At 39.2% G+C, this 19,232-nt stretch overlaps 1 protein-coding gene across 1 annotated transcript; it reads right to left on the bottom strand.

Annotated features, from left to right (window-relative positions):
- Window positions 1-1,366: 1,366 nt before the first annotated feature.
- Window positions 1,367-18,765, bottom strand: LOC119745285 (serine incorporator 5-like). The gene is given in 14 exon segments (XM_038221532.1): window positions 1,367-1,853; window positions 2,316-2,352; window positions 2,355-2,524; window positions 5,290-5,431; window positions 5,912-5,984; window positions 7,253-7,307; window positions 10,341-10,512; window positions 11,314-11,409; window positions 12,352-12,525; window positions 13,560-13,603; window positions 14,711-14,887; window positions 15,960-16,138; window positions 16,499-16,654; window positions 18,494-18,765. Coding segments are annotated over 14 exon segments (1,527 nt in total). The 5' UTR covers window positions 18,518-18,765; the 3' UTR covers window positions 1,367-1,825.
- Between the last annotated feature and the right edge of the window lie 467 nt (window positions 18,766-19,232).

Below are 19,232 nucleotides of genomic sequence, written 5' to 3'. Positions count from 1 at the left end.
CAATTAGCCTGATGAGAACACTGAAAATTTTAAAAATCGCACTTTTTTTATCCAAAAAAACAAAACAATAGAAGTTAATTAAAAGAGCACCAATTTGTCGTTCACTGCAAAATCATAGTCTTGAATCAAGTGATATTGAAAACAACAATTATTCAAAATAGAAGTTACCAAGAACATTTTTAAAAGTGACGTTTAAAAGCTACAAAAAAGTCTCGACATTTCACATCGCGCCAAAACAAAAAGCACTTTCACGTCGTAGTTAAGAGCTCCTTATTTTGTGTGTCCAAATACAGAAAAAAGACAGTCAAATGAAGCAGTAAAAGCATTTAAAGTTGTGAAATGGTTTAACCAACATGCCAACAAAATATGACAAGAGTGTCATTGCCTAGCGGTTAGGAGCACCGCACTGGACTCATGCTCTGGTGTTTCAGAGGCAGCAGAATGTGGGTTCCAGCCCAGCTCTGGAAACTTGGGCCCTTAAGCAAGGCACTTAACCATTATTGCTTCGTCCTTCGGATGGGACGTTAAGCCGTAGGTCCCGTGTGTTGTGTAATGCAATGCACATAAAAGAACCCAGTAACACTTATCGCTAAGAGAAGGGGTTTGCCCCGGTGTTTCTGGCCTCCTCTTAAAAAACTCCCCTGCAGAGTATTTAGGAGAAGAACCAACCAAGTACCAAGCACCAAGTTATGAGAATGCATTTGTCTTTGGAATGCTGTCTTTGGATCCAGTCAAAATATATTGCATGCATTAACATAACACAATGTTTTACCCATGTAGTGTTAACAAAAATGTCTTTTGTTGCAAACATTGCACTTTTAGAGGGAAAAAAAGGATACTGGCTTGTAAACTCAATGAGCTTTTTTTTTTTTCTATGAATAATTATACTGGCAATATACACATAACCTAATGCCATTGAATCTTAATTACCTAATGCCATTGAATTGAAATTAGAAAGCAAAATGAAAACAAGATTATAGCTATAGGGAATATACAACATTTGCAAACATCACAAAACAAAACTACCAAAATATTAATGAAATACTGGATTGTTAGTGAATGATAGTCTAAAGTGTCCTGTAAAATCATGGCAACTGGTGTGCTGTCATTTTCAAAAAAAGTGGTATTTTTGTGTTTTAAAAAATGTCTTTTTAAAAAATACTGCCCCCAATTTATTATATTTAGTTAGTCCGCATTTTGTTTGCAATCGATTACACACCTATGAACGGGTACAAGCCAGCTTGACTGGTTCCCTGACCTTACAACTCCCCAATGTCTTTAAATTGCTCCATTTCATCTTAAGTGGGATCAGGGAACCAGACTACAGGAACATGATTGTTTTTGTTGGTTTTTCCATCATCTACGAACACAAAACTTCCAACAAGTCAGTGTAACAATACTAACCCCCCAAGTCCATCCTTTTCTGAAAATTACAGCAAAGCAAATGTTGTATATTCCCTTTTAGTGACACAACACTGCAACGCTAAACAACATTGCCATGTTTCTGACAAAGCGATCAAGGTACATGTAAAACAACCCATCACTTGCGATTCTCAACATTTTCAGACCCTGTGTGACACAGATTGCAACAAAAAAATATAAATCGTAAACATTTGTAATAAAAAAAATCAACAGAAAATACAAAGGAAACAAATTATTGTTCTTATTTAAGCAGGGCCATGATTGCATGAAACAAGTTGCAATGAAATTAAATTCTAAACTGTATTAAAAACAAATTATAAACAGACCTTGATGAAGATTGCACCATCACTGCAATTTCGGTTTTTCAATGTCTGGAAAGGTTGACTTGAGATGGAGTTGTGAGTTACATTGATGTCGTGCTCCTTCGATTTCTAAAAAACAGAAAAGTAAAGAACACATTTTGAGAACGTGGATTTGTTCTCATTGATTACATCTGGGCAATTCCACGGTTACTCACGTTACGTTTTTGATGTACTTTTGAGATTCCTTGGGATGTAATTACCTTACTGAAAAGGTTTAATAACTGTTATCCTCATGGTAGACAGGGTAGACCTAGACCTACCTAAGCACCAAAGATGACATCCAGAAAAATCGTAACTCACGTTACAAAAATGTAACGTGAGTAACCATGGAATTGCCCATCTGAGGAAGCCGTTGATACAAAAAGTTTATGCATTTTTGTACACACTGTCAGTAACTTTAAAGTACTTCTCAGAAATAAATGTCAAAGACATATAATAAGAAATGATTTCGTCAGATTCTATATTGAGATGATGCACCAAAACTGTAAACATGTATTGTTTACGAGTAGCTTGTCTTATGCCCTGACTTACTGGCTTGCTCCCGAGTTACGGGAGGCACCCCGCCCCCGGGTGCCTGCCTGTAGACCACCGCTTCCCGACTGGGGGCGTCCTCCTCACAGCAACGCATGATGGTGACAATCTTGATGAAGTACAGGATACCGCAGAGCCAGCTGGAGCCTAGCTTGACCCAGAAGGGGGGCCAGGAACGGTGATGGGACTCCAGGGTGGCTTCTTCAGGTCTGTGGGAGGAAGCAACAAAATTTGCTGAAGCATACATACAGTAACTAATTAAGGATTTTGTAATTAACCCTAACTCCCTAGGGTGATTTACTAAGAAACTCTCTCATTCTTGCAAATCCCAACACCATAAGGCAAACTGCGCACATAAACAGTTAGACTCAAAAAAATAAACAGTGTATTTGTGGTACGCCTAATCCCAAGTAAAGCACAGTCAGTTTATAAGTGCAGTACTCATCCTAACAGATTCCAACAAACCCTGGCGCTGGGGTTTGGCTGGGGATGGTTGGGTTAATACAGAGTAGGCATAGAAAATGTGCTATTAGAACAGAGTGGTGACAATGGGCAAACAATTTGGGGGTTATTAGCTGAGCCAAAACCTTAGGCCCTTGGCAAAACCAAAAAAGAACTTTAATAAGTTGTTACAATTTGAATGCTGTTAAGAAACACCATTTTGGAGAGCAATTTTGCCATGTCGACCATAAGTGAATTATGTAACAAATTAAACTGGAGATATTTTAAGTTTACAGTGAGGAATGAACCAGAGTGGGGAGTCATAGGCTTTATTCACGAGTCTGCCATATTGAATTGAAAGCGAGGTAAAATCTTCATTTTTGAAACTTGCAAATAGAATAAGTCATGAAATAAAGTAAATTACAAATTAATATTAGTCTGTTCTGATGAGTAATTTACAATTTGTGATTAATTATACGCTAATGTTTTAATCCACATTTAAAAGAAACTTGGAAGTGAGGCTTGGAATGCATAAACAGTCTGGCACCAACCAATTCAATGGTTTACCAGGCCTATTTACACATACGTGATTTTGTTGCAACGACTAAGTCGCGCAGCAAAGTCGCACACGGGCATGTGTGAATGAACAAAATACGCAAAATGTTTTGAAATAAGCGCGATAAGGCACACGACTTTGTCGCGTAAAAATAAATGCACCTATTGATTTGTGCGTATATATAAAAATGCACGACATTATCGCGCGACAAAATCCAGTATGAGTAAATAAAACTCAGGGAAGACGATAAAAAATGGCTGGAATTCCTGTCGGTAAAAGAGGTAGGTTCTTTTGATTAATACCTTGTTTTTAGATCAATTGAGTAATGCAGTTGTTGTGAATGATTATTAAAATAAAGGTCTGGAGTTTACTACCGTATGTTGACCATTCGCGCCGACAATTGAGTGACATGCATTGCAATTGCAATGCATGCACATATGTAACTTCAACTTAAAGAGTTCGTTGACCAGTTTCCGGACAACTAATATATTAATACAAGATCCGGGCGCTTAATTGTGGTTGTCTTTTGGGTTGATTTTTTATTATAATTTAATTAAAGAGCAAATTAGAAAAAAATATTGCAACCTGATGCCTGACGCCACTTTTGTCATGTTTGTCTTCATACATGTATATCATCTCAATGAAGGTCAGTCAATGCAAATAATAATAATAATAATAACCGTATTTATATAGCGCCTTTTCCAAAGGATACAAAGCGCTGGGGGAGAATGCAACGAAAGACAGGTAATTAAAGAATCTGAACATATGAGACCCATTATGTAGCACCTTTTTGCTAGGTACTGCGGCGCATATTGCAGCCACTGCCAGAAACACCGGGGCTAACCCCTTCTCTTAGCGACAAGTGTTACTGGGTTCTTTAACGTGCATTACACAACACACGGGACCTACGGCTTTACGTCCCAACTGAAGGACGAAGCAATAATGGTAAAGTGCCTTGCTCAAGAGCACAAGCACCATGTTCCCACGGTCAGGATTCGAACCCATGTACCACGGCACACGAGTCGAACACCGTAACCATTGGAACACAGCGCCCCACAAATGATGATAAGACATGAATCTGGGACTGAGAAACAATTCCAATTTTGTTAGGAAATACTTAGAAAATAGACCATGAATATGGTCTATTGCAGTTGGTGCCCACGATGAGCATGACGCTGTGCCGCAGCTTTTCTACTACCACAGTTTCCACACCAGTCTGTGATCATAACTTGGTCATAAATTGGTGTAAATCTGAAATGCATTGCTCTGGATCCCATTCACAGTGTTACTCTCAAGGTACGTACTTGTGATGGATCCCAAGTCATGATTAAGTCCACCACAAGTCAATCGCAAGTTATCCTGTTTTAAGTCAACTCACCAGCTATTCAACGGAACCGTGACAAAAAGGCTTTTTTGTTCTTTTTCATCCACTGTTACTTGTGACTGAAGTTATGAATTGACAAGTGATTTACTTGTAACCAGACTTGTGATGTGTTGTGTCATTGTGAATCAAGGTCGTAACTCCATTCTGCAACAAAGTCGTGTCTTGCGCAAATACGCTCCGTGCAACAAGGTCGTATCTCGACGTCCATTGACTTTGTGTGTGCATCCGGGTTAACTTAAGTGGAGCTGCTGATCAGACAGCAAGGCACATTGTCAACGAGTGCCCAATCAGAAAACTGGACGGTGGCATCGTTCGTCTAACCAGCTGTGACCCGATCGCGACACGGTGGCTGTCAGACATTGACCTTGACATTTGATTCGCTGACCTTGACATTTGATTCAGCACTGCATACGAGAGAGAGAGATCTTAAGTGAGATACGACCTTCTGACATTCTGAAACTCGCGTTTCACGTACGGCCCATTTTAGGAGATTCGACCTTGTTGCATGGACACAACGTTGTGATGTACCACAAGTATCTCGACTACAACTCCATGATGCTTACAACCAATCAATTTGGTGAAGTGCACCTTACCTGTACCAGTTGGTGAGAGTCATCATGACATACAGAGATGCCAGCACGAGGGTCAGGTGGAAGAAGGAATAGCTGTAGATGACGCCTTCGCTCTCATTGTGTATCAGACCCCAACTCACTGGCCGTGACTCAGACAAAGCTTCTGCACACCAATCAGATAGCAAAGAACATAAGTTGTGTTTCAGAACAAAATGATAACGGAGTTGGGTAAAGAATTATGTTCCTGATGATGTACATGATTGGCTAATCATCACGTGACCGAAATTGCAAAATGTGATGACTGATATTACAAATGCAGTAGGGGTGTGCATCACTGTTTAAGTATTTCCATAGTTATTCATGATCAAACAACTGATTTACCCTTCACTTTTCTGTCTCTTTGTGTTTGTCAGCTTTCTCAAGAGAATGTTCCTGATTATTAGATTTAGAAAATGCTTTATGTGTTTTACACAAGTTCAAAAGAGAACATAAATGTTACAAATTAAAGACGACCTCCTAAATAATATATCGTGAAGGAGATTTGAGGATAAATGTTTTAAGTGGATAAAAAGTGAGCATGCCAAACTCAGTCATAAACAGTGTGCAACTGCCAGAAAAGAACCAGGACTGAGAAGAAACTTACCATCTCTGTGCTTTTTGGATGAAGAACCAAAACAGCACATGCTGGAACTCACACTTTTCCTTGGTGGAGCATTCTGAAATATTTTACCAAAAAAACAAACTGTTTGCAAATCATCAGAGAAACTGTAACCCTTCAAGTGGCTTTTTCTTCATAAATGCCAAGTAGCCGATTTCATGAGCCTTATCTTCTATAATTTTATTTTTAAGTCCATATTCAGTTTTCTAACTGTTTACGCCCACAATGCATGAAGGAAATACAGGATGACAGCCAAACAATTCTGCATATATAATCACTTATCGATAGACTGTAAACACACACTTGTAAAGTGGGGAGTTTTGAGACAAATGCTTTGAAGTACAGTGAATTGTGAACTGCGCCTTTTCTCAACATGATTTGAATATGTATGCTATTTCCAGAGGGCCAGCTCAGTGTGCTCTTTGTGCTCTATCTCACTGACATATCAACTGACTGACTGACTGACTCACTCACTGACTGTCACTTCTAACTCAGCCTTGTTGTAGGCTGGTGCTGAGAGTGGAGCAGTGCTATCGTATAGGATTACACCACACTCTAAATAGTGCCCCATTGTGTCGACCAGATGCATGAAAAGACTCCCAGTGACTACCCACTCTGAATTGATTGATTAGAATTTTGTGCACTCTGAGACCATATTTACTAGGATTGCTGGTATTAGTTTTTTTTTTTTTTACGGGTTTATTGCAACCAGTGCTATTCAATGGACATTCATAATTGACCCATTCCTATCGGTCGAGAGCCCATCATGGCATGCATGGTGGTGGTTTTAAACCGCTGATAAAACTCTGGCTGGTTTTAAACACTTAATTTCGGTGCCGCTGCGTTCTGCGCCACATCGCGCAGTACGCTCTGTGTGCACGTCAATCTCCATAAAAGGAGATTTTTAGCACTACGTGCATGAGGCACATACCATAGAAATGGCCAGAGGGGTGTTTCACAAAACATGAGGTAAAATCGTTGAACAAAATCGTCGAGCAAAATCATTGAGAAATGGTGAATTTTTGACTTGTTTTCACTTTTTGACCGAAAAGTATTTATGAAAAGGAATAAATATGTGCTTGGCGGGATCAAACAAGTACGTTTAAAACCTGCTGGGGGCCTGGATGCAGATAATGATACTCGCTTTTGGCATTGGCCATTATCCGCGTGGAGGCTCCTAGCCGGTTTTAAACGTACTTGTTTGAAACTGGCCAAGTATAAATTTATTCCCTCATGAATATGCAGCCTTGATATGTTGTTAGTATTTCAGCTTCTTTTGTTTTTATAAACACATGCAATAGCAACACAACAAGATCATGCACTCACTCTGTGATCATTGCTGGAGCTGGTGTAAGTGAGGGCATTCCCAGCATACCGAAAACTGCAAGCCACAGAAACCGATAGCAGGAAAGCACCATGCAATACAAGGCAATAGAAAGCAAGCAAACGAAACCATTGCATAAAGAAAAGCTCATTCTACCACAACCAAAGGAAAAACTTAACATTGGGACCCGAATCAGGCTTAAACAAGTATTGATAAAGTTTGGGTTTTGTTTGTTTTTTGTAGGTTTTATTTTGGGGGGGGGGGGATTTAGTTTCAATTGTTCTATTCGCAAATCAATCATTAAACTGAATTTTAAAAAACCCACATGATTCAGTCTATTTATATTTTCTAACTTTGTGAAATAGAACAATATCGAGGGAAAAAAATAGAAAAATACACCCAGCAAAGGCCCCAATTTGAGGCCTGTGCCCCTATTACCCCCCCCCCTCCACTCAGAAATTGAGGACAGAAAAAATGAGCTCTTTATTGTTAAAAAATGCACCCCGTGCTCCCTCTTGAAAAAACTATGGCCCTGTAAGTACCCTCTCCAAATTGGACCCAAGTTACAACACTGAATATACCGATAACCAAACTCAGGAAAACTAAAAAAGTTCATTTAAAATAAATTTCAATTGAACAAAAAAGCATGATTTCAAAATCGGGGACTTTGGCACATCCAACAAACTGTGATATTCAGTATCAGGCTCAGCTAGCATTGTTAGTTGATAAATTGTCAGAGCAACTATTAAGTCACTTCTTGTTATGTCACAAACAACTACAGAAAAGCTTATTCTGCCCCCCCCCCATAACTGAAACAAATACAGAATTCTTCGCTTGCAGAAATGCAATACTCTCACTGTAAAGCAAACATAACTTGGTTAATAGTGGCAAACGCAAATCGATATGTATGCAGCCAGGATCACACAAGGAACAATACACATTAAATGCGTGATGAGATCAACAATGACATTCAAGGTGGATGAAGCAATTTTAAAGACTTATATTAAAGTGGGGCAGGTTAGGGAAATATTTGAGGGAAATGTGCCTTTGATGATACAAGCATGGCACTCTGCACCCAATCAGAGTATGTCTTAAGAAAGTTATTTGGCTATGGGGCCATCGCAGATTTGTCCTTTGAAAAAAAGTCCCAATTTTCAAAATTATAAGAATGGCTGCCATTGCTTGTTATTCTTCCTATATTTTTTCAAAGGACAAATCTGCGTTGGCCCTATAGCCAAATTTTTTTCTCATGACACACTCTCGACTGTGTGCCAAATGCCATGCTTGAATCATCAAAGGCACAATACCATCATCTATCTGCCGCACTATTCCAGCGTGTATTACTAAAAATATTCTACGTGGAAAAACAAACCAAAATTCTGTTCATTGTGTGATCCTTTTGGCAACAAAATTAGCATTAAATATTAATGCGCAGCAATGCCATATCATGCTGCACTGGCAACAGGGTTAGTGTGCTGCATCTGGAGAGCAACATCTGCAAAGGTGAAGGATGCATCAACAGAAATGATTAACAGCATTCCACAGCGAAAAGCAAATATTCCGACCAATTCTTACAAAATGAGGCAAAAGTCTGTTTATGAAGATTATTCCAATATGGGAATCAGTGAAATTTGTCAATATTTTTATCTACCATAATGAAAAAAAAAAAAAAAAAATTAATAAATTAATTTAGTTCTGCTCAAAGTATGTTTATTATTTTTCAGTGGATTAAATTAAGAATTTCACCTTGTAAAGCGTACTTGAACATATTTTATGGAATTTGCACTACACAAAATGAACATATTATTATTGTATATTATTACTTTACTTGACAAGAACTCAAAACTTAGCGTTACTTGTGCATCAAGATGAAGATGTGAACATGCTCTTTCAGACCCTGTAAAAAATTTCAAACTGCCCTTCGACTCATTTTGTAAGATCCGATCACCTACATGTAACATAACTCATGCACTGCTGACACTGACAGGAAGCTGTGTGCTTCAGTGATAAAAACGTGACGAGGAAGAAGACTGAAAGACAATCCGTATACTGTCAATTTGCTGAACTACAAACAGGCAACACAACCATCATGCATCACATCATAGACATTCGGGAATTTATCTTTGTGGCTCTCTTACGTTTTGTCCGCGTTGTCTGCGATCATGTCTCCTATATGTCATGCCAGTCCACAGGCTAAATGAATCAAATGATATATGATACAGCAGAACTTTGTAGTTTGCCATTCAAGTGTCATTAAGAATTACTTCAAACAATTTTTTATTCATTGGTTAAGTAGTTTGCTATTCACAATCACTCTTGGAGGACAACTGCAGTAAGGAGGTGCATCAGAATTATATAATCAAAGATTGGGTATTTTTTTAACTTGCTCAATTCACAGGTAATATTAGCATGACAAAATTGTGACCTGTTCTGTCAAAATCAGACTTTTTCTGGGCACAAAGTCAAAAATGAGATTTTTGCATATTGTTAAAATATGTACATTTTCCTTTTAAAAGGTGGTTTTATTTTTGAAGCCGGTCACTCCTGGGCAAAGTTATGCTATTTTGAAGTTCATTGTGTCGAAAAGTAGAAAACGGAGAAAATTTCCACAAACGTCACGAAACAGACATTTCTTTACCTGATATACCTTAACAAATCATCAAAAATACTATATTTAGAGTTCAAATCACGGTTTCAAACTTTTATAGTATATTTTAGACATGTTCAGGATTACAAATATGCAAAAATTAGAGTATCGAAAAAAAATCACCCCACAGCATTTTTTGGCTCTATCTCAATTTCAACCTCTGCCCAGAAGCGTCTGCTTTTGATAGAACAGGTCACAATTTTGAAACCCATAATAAAATAAAGGGGTAATCTTCAAGTATGTCTTTTGTTACTAAAGACAACATGTGTCGTGTTCTTTTATATTGTGCTCCATATTGTGCAGAGCCAGTATTAGGAATCTTCAGTCATGCGTAACCATGGCATAAATTATTCAGGTCAATTTGGAACAGTCACCTTAAACAAAATTAAAGATACATAAGCGTGAAGGACAGACGAGTAATCAGAATGCAAAATAGAGCTCACCATGCATAGAGTACTAGGCCAAGTAACAGAAGTGCAGCCACTACAGCGTTGATCAGCTCAGTATGCATGCTATTCATGATGAATGTCGATGCGAAACCACTACCCAGGCCGCAGGTGACGTAGGTCGTGTTGTACGTGCTCTGCGTCCCATTAGCAACCAACAGGGTTTTAACTGCATGAATTACATGGGATAGCAAGAAACAGAATTAGAGATACTATCTTAGAAATACCTGATGATTATTACTATTACCCCTAACATACCTATTAAAATCTCATACATGTAGGCCCACAAAATGTATGATTATAATTTCAACTGATCATTCATTCTTCAGTTACCATTTCAACCAATCTAGCAATTTAGTTTTGAGACAATTGGTAAGTATACAAGTGGTCTGTGGACCGCATGTGTCGCTATTTTTCGGCGGGCAATCCCTACATATTTTGTGTTTAAAAAAAAAGGTCAAATTTTGTGTATTTTTAAACAACCTCAAATGACCCCTACATGACCTTTGACCTCCAATTTCGGAAGAGATGTGATGAACCCCCACCCAAGGATCACTCCCTCCAAGTTAAATTAAAATCCACACAAAGTCAGGTCTTAAATGACTAACTAAAAAATCCATGAAATTCTGTAGACGAAGAAACATTTGAAGCATATGTGAACAATGACCTCTAATGACCCTTACATGACCTTTGACCTCAATAATCTGATGAAGAATTGTGTCTTCCCACCCAAGAATCACTGCGTCCAAGTTTCAATAAAATCCATGAAAGCATGTAGAAGTTGTACATGTTTTTAAAAAAATAAACCAAGCTAATGAATTAGTCTCATCAGGCTCTCTAACCCACCGAGTATACAGTGCTTATAAAATATACATTTACATAAACTATACATTTACATAGAATATGCATTTACATCCCACACAGGAAATTCAGTATACCTATACTAGATGTTAAACGGGTCAACACATACCTTCCATAGGTGGCTCCACAAGAAGTGCAGACCATGTCAGGTACATGATGTATGCGGATACAATGGAGGCTTGCAGTAAACCACCTCGGGGATAGTCTGTCACAAACATACAATAAACATATCAATAGACACAAGAATTATTACCTTTGCCCTCATTAACAATGTCAAAGTACATCCCCTCCTATACATCATCTGCTTGATTTGTTGCAAATGACAGGGCATGCTTTCATCACAAAAACTGAAGAAGGATTCTGTTTTGCTTTTTTCGTTTCTAATCCCCTTTGGAATTTTAACAAGGACCCGGTGGGCAACAACGTTAATTTAAGTAATTTTCTGACAGTCCTCACAAGTCAAATCACTAATTCTCAATAGGGCTCGTTCAATGACGGCCATTTCTGTAGTAGTGCAACTGCATATTTTACGCAATCTAGCACGCATTGCGCAGTGTTGAAAATGTTCCAAACGCGCGCTAATTGTTGCTCGAAATGTGTTTGAAATAAGACGCAGACGATGCGCGTTATGCAAGTTGACGCTCAAAATGCCGATGCACGTGGATGGTTTGTAGGAAATGACGTCATTTGAACGAGACCTATTGAAGCTACTCCATTGGACTGTGACTTGACTTTTGATGAACTTGTGAATGCATCTTGTGAAAAATCTAACATAACAATACAACTTTGCCTGGCGGATTTGCCTGGTGATGGTCTCGGTTTGACTTGTGATACACTTAAAGGAGTCAGGTTGGCATAGTGGCACTTTCCTCACCTTCCACAGCTGTGACCTCGGTTTGAATCCCATCTGAGTCAATAATGTGGTTGGGTTTTCAGTCCCTGCCTGATTCCGTGCATTTTCCCTAGAATATTCTTCTGGGGTTTTCCTCCCACCTCTAAAACTGTAGCCTAATATCTTCTCATTGTCTTCTCTCTACAGGTTTCTTCAGGCTTGCGAGCTCCAGTGCCTAGGGTGCTTTTGAGGAATCCTTGGTTTCATTACCAGAAATATTTAAGATAACAATAAAACAAGTTAAAAAATACCAACTTTTGGGGAGGCAGGGTACGACAGAGAACACACTGATGAACGCACAGAGTACGCCACTCAAGCAGATGAACAGGAGGTTACGGATGCACTCCACACCAGCTCCAAAGAAATGGATCAGAAAGACCAGCAGGCCGATGGCGACGATGTAGAAGACAATCATGAAGAAGATCAAGGCTGTAAAAGACAGGGGGACATTATGGAGTTGTCTGCTGGGATGTGGTCTATGGTGTTTTGTACACGAGGGGTTATTTTAACCCTAATCTTCCTCTATCCTCCAAAATCCTCCTGGCGGTTTTGGAGGATTTTTGAGGATTGAGGCTATATGGCCAAAAAAGATTTTGGAGGATGCATTGTGTTGAGTTTGTAGGCTGTACCCTGAATTGTTTATGTTCAGCCATCCCTAATTGAGCCCGGAATTATGATCAGTATCATCCACACTGCTTCTGAAAGTAATCGGCATTGCCTCTCAATCCATTAACAGTGATTGTTGGAGGATTTTGAAGGATTGAGGCAATGGCCACCCCTCCACTGAACAAATTCAAGAAATGACGGACGATTTGGGAGGATTGAGGCTGAATCCAATTTGTACATTATGGCAATTGAATTGGAGGATTTTGCAGGGTTGATAGTTCCTAGCCAAAAGGGCCTAGGGAGTTAGGGTTAGTGGTACCCGAATCAGAGGATGTGATTTGCTCCCTAGGGTGTGCAATGCAAACCCATGAACCATATCGGAACAGATAAATGATTTTGTTACACCGTGGGTATTTTTTACGCAAATATTCTGAGTCTGTAACAATAACCAAACTATAATAAGAATAAATCTTTTGGTAAAAAACCTTTTTTATAACCAACCCCTTTTTTATTTTTCAAGCCAAATGCATCAGTCGGTGTTGCACGCTTTTGCATTGACAGAATTATCAATCGACATAAAGATGATCGATGTACCCAGAATATCTGTTGAATGTCTGCAATTAACACACTCCATTCCTTGGTCATACAACGTTTGTCTCTACTTTAGCATATCTGCAATGGATTTTATAATATGAAAATGTCACCGAGTGAACTTATTGTAAATTAAAAAGTTTTGCTGGGTTGTCAAAATTTCCAATTGCGGAATTTCATTGGATCGTTTGTGCTATAAGAAATGTGCATGAAAGTCTGTCTGAATTTTCCTTTCAATAAATGACAAAGGAATGGGGATTACTCACCAACATACCACAACACTGACCCGTTGTTGTCAATCTTTGCCGACCTGTGGTTCAAACACAAAAGCAGTTCAATTACTTATTAACTAAAATATGTGTAGTGTGCCAAATGGCTTCTCCTTTCATGAAGCCTCATAGTGCGGCACCTAAAAACTTGGGTAAACATTAATACCTTCTTTTTTTTCTAAAAAAAATTGCACAACTTCAGCCATTATTCAAAGGTTAAAGGATCATTTGCTTTTCATGTGTTTTGTTCATTTCCAATAATAACATCACTCAAAATCCTAAGCAAAATGTTAAACCTAACTTGTTGAACTTTCAGATCAGTGGATATTACACTTCTCGAGAAAATAGTGAAAAGCCATGCACAACCTTTTGATCAAGAAACACGATTTTGTCAATAGAACTCTTTATTTACAACAATCAGTCAATCACCTGATCATTGGAAATCTCCTACATTTCTTGATTTCTTCTAAATGACAGCAAGCCAGACAAAATCCTTTCACTGGGTGTTTAGTTCCAGTATGATCTTTAATCCAGGTAAGGTTTTTGATAATAGACCTTATGCGTAGCAGCCATCTCAGAGGGCAATGCCTTTGTTTGCTGGGATATGTATGAGTGAACCTTTTGTGCATCATTGTTACTAAATAAAAATAACAAAAGATGCCCTCTAAGATGGCTGATGCGCATAAGGTCTATAATTCGGTAGGTTTCTTATAAGATGAATGCAAGTGATCCTATGTCTTTAACTTGACTTTCATGAAATGAACGCCATGGTCCAGTGGTTATGGTATTTGACTCACGCACGATGGTGCGTGGGTTCAAATCCTGCCAGGAACATGGTGTTTGTGCCCTTGGGTAAGGCACTTAACTACGATTGCCTCTCTCCACCCAGGAGTAGAAATGGGTACCCGTGAGGGTCGAAGACCGATTGAGTGCTGATATCGGCTGCCGCGTGGTTTCATGGCCTGATCAACGGGGTGATAATTGTAAAGCGCTTGAGATTTCATTATTATGAAATGTGTCATAACTTTTTGAGTAACTTATGCAACAAAATGTGGTAGAAAGTACATGTAGATTGACACCACTGCGTAAAGATTTACGAAATCAGTTGCAGGTGTGCTCACTGACTAAAGGAGTATGGGCAATATTACCAGCTCTTATTCCACGTCCCGGCAAAATCCAGCAGCATCCAGAGCTGCATGAAGATGAAGAGAACAGCACCAGTGAAGCCGATGTACAGTGCTACCGTCAGCATGATGTCTGAGATTGGGAGGAAGAAGGAGCCTACCACCAGGCCTAGCATCACTGGAACCTTGAAGAACCAACACCTGATAGACATATGAGATGGGAGAAGGATCTTGAGATTGGAGATGGATCTTGATTAGATGTCTATAGATAGGGCACTATACGTAGCTAGGAATCAGGATGGCAGACCATTCCTTTGTTGTTTTTCACCCATGTGACACAGGTTTGAATCCCACTAGTGGTGGATCTAGCTTTCAGAAAACATGGGAGGGTGGTTGATATTAAAAGGGGGGGGGGGTGTGAGTGAAGGCGTGCCTTTCTGGTAGGGGTCTTTGGGCATGCTTTCTCTGGGGGCATGCTACAATGCCTTCTCCTGCATTCTAAGGCAATTTGAGAAAAAAAGTTGGGAACTTTAGCATTCCATTAATTAGTTTACTGGTATCATAACATTGGTCAGTGGCTGAACAGGGGGTAACCCCCCCCTAAAAAAAAAAAAAACATGTGTATGGACTGCATGCACAAGTACTCCCTCCGTGGTTACAAAGAGAGAGTTGGGAGAGTCCACTGGGAGGGACAACCACACGCATTGTCAATGGCACCTGACACTGACAAGAAAAAGCCATGGGTTTATGCATATTCAGAATGAAATAAGTCGTGCGCACTTCAAGCCAAACGTGTGTGTGTGAGTGGGCTGTCACCGCGTTATGGGGAAGTTTTTTAATTGTTAGGCAAATTAGGACCGAGTTGTGGGGACTTCCTTTGATCCCCATAAAGTACCATGGGACAACTTGTGTGTAGTCCCCACAACTACGGAACAAGTGGGTGTACGTGTTCTACATAACCCCCGAGGACCGACACACAAAGGGAGAACAACAGATCCTTTCAGTCCTCGGGAGTTGGGTCTTTGTTCAAAACGGTCCTCTGTATTAGGTTTGTGTGCTTAGTCCGTGGGAGAGTGTTATATTACAGGGACAAAGGGAAACACAAAGCATTGTCCTCGGGAGTATAGTAAAACAAGAGTGTCCTCGGGAGTATAGTAAAACAAGAGTGTATGTGCACATGGGGTGTGTGTCTTTCCGAACGGAGGTCTTGTGAGTAGCAATGAAGCCCCATCTACTTTTCACGCATGGGGTCCATAAACTCAACTCCACATACCCATTGTGTATGGCAGCTCTGCACGACTTGCTCGTCCGTACACCAACCGTTATGCCCAGCATGATGAAGTAGAATATGGCCATGGAGAAGCACACACGGTAAACTGAGGCATATCCAATCAGCCTGCTGCAGCCTTCACCAGCACCGATACTCAGACAAAACTCGGCCAGCTTAGGATACTAGGGTTGGGGGAAAAAAGGAAGGAGGTACTGTTTTAAAATGTTACATTATCATACCTGGAAATCCAACATTTATATGAAATGATTAAAACTTATCATCAAGATTCGAACCCCCACACCTTCAGCACATTAAAGCACACATTTATCTTACTGAGCTACTTAATCGCATCAATTGCTGAGGGTATTTAAATAATATAATATTAATGTGATGTCTTATACAAAGCTTGAATACATCCCTGTTGATCACGTGTCATTGAGTTGTTCATCCAATCCAACGGCCTGGCCACTTCGCAAAAACAGAAGTTCTTTTTCACAGTAAATACAGCTTCCGTAAAAATAGCCACGTACATTTTTACTTACTTTGGGAAGTGTTTCTGCCACAGTCTCTGACACAAACACACAGGACAAGACAAAACCACAGACGAAGAATATGGCATACAGGAGTCTGGTGCTTGTAGATTCACGAATGGGAGCACAAGCACAGGCACAGGACGAGCCTTTAAAGCAGCAATTTACCTGAAATAAATTAAAAAGAAAAGTTTATTCAACATTAAATAATGAATAATGAAAGGTTTCCGGAAACACCATGTGCGAATAATTTCTCAACTAAGAGAATGGTTCTGAAAAGAACCAGAGGTATAAACATTGCACTTGCAGTTTCAGTTACTAACCATAGGCATATGTAATACTACGGACATAATTTATTGGTTGATGTCTAGGTTCCTCATTTTCTTGTTATTGACGCCGTTTAGTGGTTGTTACATTTGTACCTTTTTACTTTTGTCAAATGGGAAAGATTCCCATATCTGACCATCACTTGTCGCCCTGTGCACAAACCCTTTGAGACTGGTCTGAAAATGTCTATGTTTTCTCAGTAAATAATTCAATATTTTCCCTGCTAAATTTGACTTTTTAGGACACATTATCACTTTCTGATGGCTGATAGGTCACTGAAGAGAAAAATTAGTGATGGCCAGATATGGGAATCTTTCCGTGAAAGGTACCACATGCTTTTGTGCAGTGAACGTCTTTGTTACACTGCATTGTGGGATAGCCTAATTTGTGTTGCAGAAAATCCCTGTCGGATCAGTGCGGGACATCGCGTACATACCGGTAGCTGCAATTCAAAACAATTCAAAACATGATTCAGCAACTTTTGATTTGAAATTGAGATCCTAGAATGCTGTTTTTCTCGAAATATACAGCTGAAGCTGAGCTGAAACTTCATCAGGTTAGTTGTTCAGTATCCTTCATTAGATTTTGAACACTTTTGTTGCTTCAAATGAACAAAATGCACAAATTACAAATGATGGACTATATATTTAAATGTCGACAACTAGTTTGGTTGGTCAAATAATTTATAAGTGGATTTTGTTCCCTTACACTAGAACCGGGCCCGTAGATACACGATCGCCCCGCCAAGCATACCTTCACTGTACTGCACACGTCCTAGACCGTGTATCCGTTACAAATACTTTGGTAGCTTTTTACATTCTGGGACGTTTTTGAAAAATTATCACTATAAGTATAGGGCCTAATAAAATTCAACATGTTGTTCATCATTCCATTTTTCATCAAAACTTTGATGAAGAATTAAGCAGAAACAGCCAAAGTGACAGACAGAATAAAGTTACAGTTTGGGATCACTTAGCCCCATAAATGTGGCCTATTTACTGGACTGCCTCCGTAAACATAGGCCACACATCCACATGTACAAAAATCGTGTCGACTTTGCCAAATTTTGATTTTCACATTTAGGCTTAGTTTGTAGGATTTCTTTGCTTTAGAAGCATACTCACCCTCTTTATAGGCTAATCAGAAAGTGCTGCCTTTTTCAGATGTCTAATTTTTGTGAAATTTCATGTTGAAATTTTGATACGCAAACGTGTAAAAAGTAATCTGGAAATTTCACGAAAAATATACATCTGAAAAAGGCAGCACTTTCTGATTAGCCTATAAAGAGGGTGAGTATGCTTCAAAAGCAAAAAAAAACCTACAAACTAAGCCTAAATGTGGAAATCAAAATTTGGCAAAGTCGACACGATTTTTGTACATGTGGATGTGTGGCCTATGTTTACGGAGGCAGTCCAGTAAATAGGCCACATTTATGGGGCTAGGGATCACTGACAAAAGTGACATGGCCGAGTCTAGTAAAATGATACACTGCAATAAATTGATTTGTTTTTCTGAAATGATCTTTCAATTTTCATTGAACATGTTGTTGTTGAATTTGAAACTTCAAGTTGAAGTAAAAATATTGTCCGAATGTTACAAAAAGGCGATAAGATCATAAAAATAGGCTCAAAGTTATATTACTAGTTTACTAGGCTACTAGTAGTACTGGACTAGATTTACCTGCGCCTCACAGCAGTCAGCCATTGCTTGATTTATTTGCCGAACGACGTTTCTCTTGAGTTTAATAAACTTCAGTCAGAACACAGTTTAGTATGGCCCATGTAACTGGACTCACTTGCAACACAGGAGTGACTGATTGTGTTTTTATTCCTCCATGTTGTGACTAACTTCTTATAACCAAGCCCTGTTTCATAATCATTTCATTGTTTTCCCACGCCAACTTTCCACGATCCTTTCTTCCCGTCGATGACGAACCAGCTGTTTTTGTGCTCCCTGTCATAATACTGTACTGTGCGCATGCGCGCGTAGGGTAATATTTCACTCCTAAACGCATTTCCAGCAGTAAGTGATTTTACCACGTCACGTCATGTGTTGCATGATAAAACATTGAGACAGCCCAGGCCAGCTGAGGCCAGTTCCCTCCTGGCTTTATTTCTTTTTAATCCAAGACGCACTCGGCCGTGATAAAACACGATATCAAGGACATATGCTAAATAATTTTGGGTCTGGTCTTCCTAAATTCACCATGTAGTGGAGACAAGTTCTGAATAAAAATCAAACGCTATGAAAAACGACTAACCAAATACCATTTTTCAAACCTCGGCCTTTTCATCTTTGCCAGATTGGTTTATCCTTCAACTTCGTTTCTGGCCTCGAAAGCATTGTAGGTCTTAACTGTTCAAACCAAATAAACAAATCCGACTTTTGCTTTTTTTTAACAGAATTTGACGTTGCTGCA

Source organism: Patiria miniata, unplaced genomic scaffold (genome assembly GCF_015706575.1).
Source record: "Patiria miniata isolate m_02_andy unplaced genomic scaffold, ASM1570657v1 HiC_scaffold_7, whole genome shotgun sequence".
Lineage (NCBI taxonomy): Eukaryota > Metazoa > Echinodermata > Asteroidea > Valvatida > Asterinidae > Patiria > Patiria miniata.
This window is presented reverse-complemented; position numbering and strand designations above follow the sequence as displayed.